The 8562-nt window shown below is 28.4% G+C and overlaps 1 protein-coding gene across 1 annotated transcript; it reads left to right on the top strand.

Annotated features, from left to right (window-relative positions):
- The first annotated feature begins 1078 nt into the window (after positions 1-1078).
- On the top strand, positions 1079-4005 carry PRPS20 (chloroplast 30S ribosomal protein S20). The gene is made up of 3 exons (XM_011045537.1): positions 1079-1298; positions 1521-1690; positions 3460-4005. The coding sequence occupies exons 1-3, from the start codon at positions 1157-1159 to the stop codon at positions 3694-3696; spliced, it is 549 nt and encodes a 182-aa protein (XP_011043839.1). The 5' UTR covers positions 1079-1156; the 3' UTR covers positions 3697-4005.
- The last annotated feature ends 4557 nt before the right edge of the window (positions 4006-8562 follow it).

Here is an 8562-nt window from a genome sequence, read left to right as displayed (position 1 = left end):
TGACCACAATAATGGGTATCAAAAGTTATTGTGTGTTAATTTTTGTTTTTTTATTTTTTTAAAATTATATATTTTTTAATTTTATCCTTTAATATCTACACATGCATCTATATATATATATATATAATTTTTAAATTACTTAATTCAACTTGAAGCGTATATCACATAAGTAGTTATTATTATTCACTATGACATGTTAACAGATTTTTAATATAATTAAGAATTAGTTGGTTAAATTCTATTATTGTGATTTTGAGATATAAATGGTTTTTTTTTTAACATACTATACATAATTTTAAAAATAAACATTCCATTTTATACTAAATAATTACAACTTAATCTTATATGTTAGAAGCATGTGTATATTTTACTAGAGAAATTATAAAGTTAAAAAAACTACCAAAAAAAAAAGTTAAATTGGGTGATAATATATACACACATCCACATTTTATCTCAACAAAAAAAATCTTAATAAAATCAACAACATAAAAAAGGACTTTGACATAGAGTTGCATAAAACAGTTGAATCTATGGAATGTGTGTAATTGTTTTATAAAAAAAAATTAATAGAAAAAAATTGTCTTTTTAACTAGAAAAAATGAATTTTATAATAAGCAACTATTTTTAAATTACTATTAAAAATAGGGTAACCTGCTTTGTTTAGATTTGCTTTCTTTAAAAAGCAAAACAAGTGTTACTCAAATATTTATTTTATATATAAAAAAGTAGTTAAAGCAGTTGTACTTTCATTATTTGACTGAAATTAAAGAAATAAAGGTGTATTATTAGAGAATTAATTATTATAAGAGCAATTTTTAAGAACAAAAGTTGGTTTTTAAGAATGTTTAATGTATTCAAATTAAAGGGCTAAATAATTAAATAATTAATGATGATGGGTGAGATATAACTAAAAATTAATTTGGCATGTATTCTGAGAAAAAGAAAAAGAAAAAAGGAGCTGGACAGGTGACGAATTACAACCATGATTAGGAAATCCTTACCTTGGCCCAAGTTTTATAATATACTGTTACCCAAACACTCTCCCTGACTAACGATAACAAAACGGAGAAGCTATTGCATAGCCATCCTATCCACTTCACAGGCCTCAACATCTCTCACAAGCCAAAAAACCCAGAGCCTGCTCAGAGTGAAAAAAATGGCGACTTCCCTTCTGTCTCCTTGCTTAGGCCTCCCTCCCAAACTCAAAAACCTCTCCCTTAATTCCACAACATGCTCTACGTCCACTTTCAGCTCCCTCAGTTTTTCCTCTTCCCTCTCTCACAGTATCTTCAACAAAGGTAATTTCATTTTCATGACCCTAAAATAAGCATCCTTTCCAACCACATCTTCAAAGTTTTCATCTTTTTGTTAGAAAATGCTAGAATTTTTATTTTGAGAACCCAGAAAAGAAAAAAAGGAAGACTTTTTTTAGACCCATTTGTTTGTTTTTCAAGAAAGTTTCAGTCTTTTTGTTAAATATTGAGTTTTTTTTTCCCCAAATGGTGATGTGGGTGTTGTAGGGTGTTTGTCAATGAGGACAACTCAAAGATCAATTCACAATTTCTCTATTGTTTGTGAGTCGACTCCAAAGAAAAAGGCTGATTCAGCTGAAAAGAGAACTCGTCAAGCTGAGAAAAGAAGAATTTATAATAAAGCTCGCAAGTCTGAAGTTAAAACCCGCATGAAGAAGGTAACTCTCCTCCTTTTATTGCTTGTTTTCTTTTTATGTATGCATTCATGGGCTTTGCTTTCTTTCTTTTTACAGGTGAAATGGGTATATTTTCATTGTTATGTGGTCAAGTGTTTGTTTTCAGAGTGTTACGAAATGACGCGATGTGAAGATTGTCTATACTTATGTTAAATTGATGGGTTAAGATTGATGTGTTGTGCTCGTGAATTTTTACTTATTTTGCGTCTTAATTTTGTGCGCGCGAAATATCTGTGCTTCCTTTCTTGTCCCATGTTTGTATATTCTATATGTTTTGATTTTGAGAATGCTGATAATGGTTGCTTTTGGAAAAAAAAAGAAGCAAGAAGCATATTGGATCTTTGGGTTTTTGTTCCTACATCAGTTCTGTAGCTTCGAGCCGTGACAGAAATAGGTTGCTATTTGTTGTTTAAACGACTGGAGAGCGAGAGAGAGTCATGTTATGAGTCTAGAGAACATGAGGAGTTTTGAGTTTCATCGTGGGAAAATTTCACCTTGACTTTCATTAGACGATGCACTCATATGGTGTTCTGAATGTTGTGTTCTGTGCCTCAATTGTCGTGTTAAGATGGTAGTTGGTGACCTTGTGCATTTGGTTTTTATATGCATGTATCCTCTTTCTACAGAAACTAGCTTTGAGTAGAACTTTCCAAATTTTAACTACTTAAATTGGCATGGAAGGTTTCAGAGTAGGATCAAAGGAACTCACTGATTATTCATGCAATTGCAATTTGACAGTTGATTTAGGTGAATAAATTGGTTTCATTTGCTTCTTGAGATTTTGAGGTGACTGTTTTTGGTCTCTCAATTCAACTAATCATGTGAGGGATGGAAGACATGGAAATGGCCTATTGCGAATAATTCGTAGGAAGGTTGCTGTACTTCTGCAAAAGAATTCCTGCTTATGTTGTGTTTCTTGGATGTTATATAGTGTGCTGAAGCACTCTAATCATTAGAGAAAAGCTCAAAGGCATGATGCCAGTTTCAGTCAAGGCATGTTTTGTTGCTTACAACAAAGACTGGTAGATGTGGCTTAAATTTCTGTGTAACCACCATCCCTTGCACTTACTGAATCATTGTCTTTGACCAGCCTTAGAAGAAGAAGCTCAGAGTGATATATACAATTTCTAAGTGCTATTTTAGAGTTTTGGATAGATAACACACGAAAAATAAGCTTCCGCAAAACTTGATAGTTCTCCCAAGTTTGTTTATATTCTTGTAGAAATCTTAACTATCAATGCACACTATATACTGGATTTAATGCTTTTTTTGAACTTGCTATTTTGGTTATATAATGTGAATGCTATCTTCACACTGGATTCTTAATTTGTACGAGACAGGAATACTAGAACTACATACCATGAAGTAGCATGTGTAGGAATATTAGAATCACATATGTATGAAGTTAGTGTGGGTAGTTTTGCAATGTTGCAGGACTTTGGTGCAGAAAGGGCTTTGGGCGTGAATCTTTGCTTGATAAATGATTAGTACTGCTGACTTAGATGATCTGTGCTCTCAAATTGGCCAATTACTGTTTAAATTTAGTGATCGGGAGTCAATTCAGTTGAGACTAATGGAAATTGGGCTGAACAACTAATTATAATTGCATAATGCTGCTGTGAAAATTTAGGAGTTCTGTGCACGGAATACTAGTAATGGGAAAAATAGAAATTACTAAGCTTTCCCCCTCCCCTTTCTGCTTTGCAGTGATGAGAATCTCATGGATCTCAGAATGGTAATATTTATTGCAGGTCTTGGAAGCACTGGATGATCTGAAAAAGAAACCTGAAGCACAATTTGAGGAGGTCCTTCCTATTGAAAAGCTAATAGCAGAGGCATACTCGGTGATTGATAAAGCTATAAAAGTGGGAACCTTGCATAGAAACACTGGCGCGCGCAGAAAGTCAAGGCTTGCCCGAAGAAAAAAGGCTGTGGAGATTCACCATGGCTGGTATACTCCTGCTCCTGCAGCAGCAACTGCAAGTTAGGACCCCTTGGTTACGTAAAGGAGCATAGAAGAGGGGAATATTTCTTTGTATTTGGAGGATGATGCTCTCTTTTTTGTTACAGATGTGTAATTCCTTTTGGTGCATATAATAGACATCTATCTGTTCTGTCACCAAAATATGACAATATATGTCGTCAATGTGTCAATTCTTAGCAAGAACATGCTCAAGAAATAGTTTTTGTGACGATGACTTGTGAATGAATTGCTTGGGTGGATGGGCTGTGAAAGGCCATGTCTCTCGCATATTGCGTGGAGATGGTTAAAGAGGTTAATGTGGGTGGTGTTCAACAATGAGTAAATGATCGTTTTACGGTGATTCGCCCTATGGAAACCTTACTTTTGGCGGACCATATGCCATTTAAAATCGCCATTTTTATATTCTTGAAAAAAGAAAGAAGAAGAAAATCACCAATTGGACCTGTAAAATAATTCCCTTAACCTTCAAACGTCCATCATGTATGCAACCATCATTGCCATTGATAATTTTTAAATAGAAATTAAGGTAGTGTTTGTGATTTTAAAACAAAAAGGATTGATCAAAACAGGGTAACAGTGGTCTGTCCGAAAAAAGCTAACCACCAGAAATTGGAATTCTGTCAATCCATCGAAGAAAAATCGGATACCTTACGGTAATAACAACTTGAAAAAAATCTCTAACAACTTGAAAAAGACCTCAATCATGTTTAATAATTTTATTATTATAATTAATTTTTTTATTTAATTCAATAATAATAAAAATAAACACACATGAATCATGGACGGAATTATATTTAATAGCATTATTTATCAGAACCAAACAATAATAAAAAACACAAATGGGAAAGTGATTTAATATAATTAAAGAGAAAAAAAATAGGGTTGCACATAAATAATGCCTCCTAAGATCATTTTTTTAAAGTGTATTCATAAACTAATTAAAAACTAAATTATATTTTATCAAAAAAATTATAAAAAAATAAAATAAAAATTATTGTTGAATGATAAAATAAAAATAAAAAATAAAACAAAAAAACCCAATGAACCAAAAAAAAACTCAAGCACACAAGCGTTGGAAATTCAGGCCAAGGATTCTTTTGCTAAAAAAACTCAATTTTCAACTTGTTTTAGCCCAAAATACCTAGAAAACCCTATATCTATCACCATTAACAAACCTATCTATAACCATAAATTACACAAAAACCCAAAATTAACCTAAAACCAAAAAATTTTCTAAGCTCATATTGAACATCACATGCATGGTAAAGGGCAAAGAATACATATGATAAACTCCTCTTAATGAAGGAAACTCTTGGACATCAAAATTAATTTTTTATCATTAGAATTAATTTTTTATCATTAGAATCTAATTACTTTCTCTCTCTTCCTCAAACTAGGGACTAAAAAATCATAAAAAAAAAAATTTAGATTGAAATTGGTTTTTTTGAAATATTGAGGGACCAAAAGTTTATCATTTGAAAAGTAGGAGGATCAAAGTGAACCTTTTTATCTAATTTTTAAACTACCACCTATTTTCTTTATCTTTTTCACTCTTGTCCTCCTTTTTTCAATCTTTCCCTTTCTCAATAAATTTAAAGAGATTGGCTTTTGATTAGATCTAAAAAGGATGAAATTGTCAAAATAAAAGTTTGATAATCAAAATAAAAAAAAAAAGATAGTGGATCCATAATGGAATATGAGAGGGGTTACACTGTTTTGGTCCATAATGATTATGCCATAAGGTTTAGTTTTTTTTTATTAGCTATTTGACTCGTACTTTACTATGGGTTGGATAATTATTTTTTCAGCAAAACAATAAATATATTAGCTTTTTCAACATGTTTTTTGACAAAGAAATATGAATCATAAATAGAAATGCTTATGGTTGCATTTAATTAAATAAATTGAGAACTATTCGTGCCAACAAATGCAAAAAAAATCTTAATGTGTCTATTTAACTCGCTTCATCATGGATCAGATAATTTTAATTTCTAACACAAAAGAATAATTATATAGGTATTGTTAACATGCTTTTTGATATTGAGAAAAAAAAACTATAAATCAAAAAGTTGATGCTTACATATAATAAAATAAAGTGAGGATTAAATGCGTTAATAAATACAAAAAAATTTGTTAAATGCAATGCCGCGTGTAAGATCTCAAGTTAAATTTTAATGTAATAGAAAAATAAAATAATATTGAAAGTGTATTTAACTGTATCATGATTTTTTTAATTGGGAAACATAAAGACATTGTTTACACTAAATAAAATAAATCTTAGAATGTATGAATCGATAAATTGAGAAATAACTCTAATACCAATCAAATTCTAAAATAAAAAATAATTATTACCCTAAAAGTAAAAGATAGATAAATATAATATCTAACTCCAATTTTTTCCCTTTTCATGCACTCTTTTTTTTAAAAAAAAAAAATCTTAATGGTCACTTTTCTTACCAAGAACAAGTAATTTTTATTTTAAAAACATGTAATAAAAAATTATAAATAAATTAGAATAATCACTTCAAAACATTAAATATACACAAGATAATTAACAAATAACAGCTATTTCAAAAAGGGACTAAATAAAAAATCTAAAAAATAAGAGAGGAGGTATTAATTTAAATACAAATTAAAAAATTATTTCAAATAAAAATAAAAATACTATCAAATAAAAACTATGAAAAAAAACAAGATATTTTTAGGCAACAAGTCAGGCTGGCGCGCTTGTTTCATTTTGAAAAGGGTTAGTGTGCGTGGGCTTTTATTTTTTTATTTTGAAATAAGGCAAGCTATATATTGTTTGTCTTAAATTTTTTTGAAGAAAAAAGATAAATAATATGTCACCTATTTCTTTCTAGATTTTTATCATAATGATGGTTAAAAAATCAAGATTTTTGATTTTTTGATCTAAAATCTCATTTCTCCATTCATTTTTTTAATTCAAAACACCTATAAAACAACATATACCTTTAAACTTGTATATGGCCTCAAATAAGCCAAAAACTAATTCATAAACCTAAAATCAATCTAAAACTAAAAAATTTCCTGAGCTTAAATCTATCATTTTAAGTTATAGAAAAACTAGATAACACCTACATGATACTCCTCTTAATAAATAAAATTTATTTACACCAAGATTAATCTTTTTATAGACTAAATCAATATTAATCAACATTTTCTCTCTATACTATGAGAATATAGTGACTTTCTTTCTCATTTCTCAAACTTTGAGATTGTCACTTATTTTTCTATTTCTTTTCATTTTAATCTTTGTCTCTTAATAATTTAACTTATAATTTGGTTCTACAAGGATGAAAAAAAAAAAAAAACTCAGTTCACACTATGTCTCCAATTAAGTTTTTTAAGTATGTGCCTATAATTCAACAGAACAACAATTTTCTATAAATAAAAAATTTTAAGATAAAAAATAATAAAATCTTTTAGTTTAAAGTTATTTTGTTCATATCAAGATTTATATCTTAGATAGATGGGTCTTTTATTTAGTCCTTTTTTTTTAAAAGGTGGGTTCTTTATTTAATTCTTTTTTTTAATATTAAATTTTTTTAATTTATTTACAATAAGAGTATGTTAGGTCTGATTTCATACATTAAAAACCAAATTATTTTTTAATTTATACAAAACTAAAAAAAATTAAAAAGAAAAGGAGCCCTATAAATGTTTTTACTAAAGCTATAGGCTTAGAATTACAATAATAAATTTATGATTTTGCTTCCAAGCCATAAACAATTAGGTTGGCTAATGGAGATATTAAGATTTTTTATTTTTTTTCATGAACAATAAAAAAAATAAAATACTCCTAGGGCTAAAAAAAATTAGGTAATGCATATAAGGGCATTTACATCTTTTCACTTTTAAATGCATTTTTATTTTACTTTGCTCATCCACTTTGGTTGGAGTTATTATCTTTTTTCTTTAATTTTTTTTATTTTTAATTAGGATAAGGGGTATAATTATCATTTTATATTTAAATAATATTAAAAACATAATTGGCAAGCGCATAACATATATCAATATATGAAAGAATGTTGTGATCTTCAAGTGGACAAACAGTAGCTTTCAAATCATCTTAGTAGACCCTCCATCCTTGGTCAGCACCTATCTTGAATGGATTTTAAGTTTGGTTATATTAACCCTTTTTTTTATCTTATTCTTTTTTTCTCTTCTTCTTAGTTTTTTCGTCGACTCTGTAATTTTTCAAAGTTGTCACTCAATTTGTTTTGCCTTTGGATTTGATTCTTGTTCTCTTGGATTTTAATTTTTGAAGTTTTGATTTTTTTTTCAAATTCACCCTTCAATTTCTATCTGTCATGTGTTGTTTTTTTTTTCTTTGGTCCTTACTTTTTTTTTTTATTTCTGAACTTTTTTAACCCTTTTGTGAAAGTTTTATTAGTTTTCAATTTCATCTCTTAATCTAAATTTATGGTATATTATTTTTTCAATTTAATCCTTATTTTTATTTTTTTATTATATTTATTTTTCTTCTCAATTTCACTATTCAATAAAAAATTTATGGTTGCCCTCTATTTTTTTTATTTTGATTTTGATTTTTATTCTTCTAATTGCTATTTTTTGAATTTTTTTATATGATTGATTTTTTTCCCATAATTTTATCCTTCAATGTTGAATCATTGGGTTTTGTGTTTTGTTTTTCATTTATGATGCTTTTAGTCTATTGACTTAGGTAATGAATTTGAAAAATTAATGTGAATTGACATCCTTTTATATGGTTCATTTTCTTTTCTAATTTTATTGTTTGATATTTTTTTTTAAATTGGCTTTATGATTTTCTTGAATTTTTTTTTTATATTAGTTATCTCAATCTTATGACTTAAACTATGAATTTTAT

The sequence above is a fragment of the Populus euphratica genome, unplaced genomic scaffold (genome assembly GCF_000495115.2).
Source record: "Populus euphratica unplaced genomic scaffold, PopEup_1.0 scaffold139.1, whole genome shotgun sequence".
NCBI lineage: Eukaryota > Viridiplantae > Streptophyta > Magnoliopsida > Malpighiales > Salicaceae > Populus > Populus euphratica.
This window is presented reverse-complemented; position numbering and strand designations above follow the sequence as displayed.

Excerpts from the sequence above, each read along its gene's own strand:
- PRPS20 (XM_011045537.1), top strand. The coding sequence starts at position 1,157 with ATGGCGACTTCCCTTCTGTCTCCTTGCTTAGGCCTCCCTCCCAAACTC. Across the intron at positions 1,299-1,520 it reads TCACAGTATCTTCAACAAAG|GGTGTTTGTCAATGAGGACA; the intron begins GTAATTTCATTT and ends TGGGTGTTGTAG. Across the intron at positions 1,691-3,459 it reads TTAAAACCCGCATGAAGAAG|GTCTTGGAAGCACTGGATGA; the intron begins GTAACTCTCCTC and ends TATTTATTGCAG.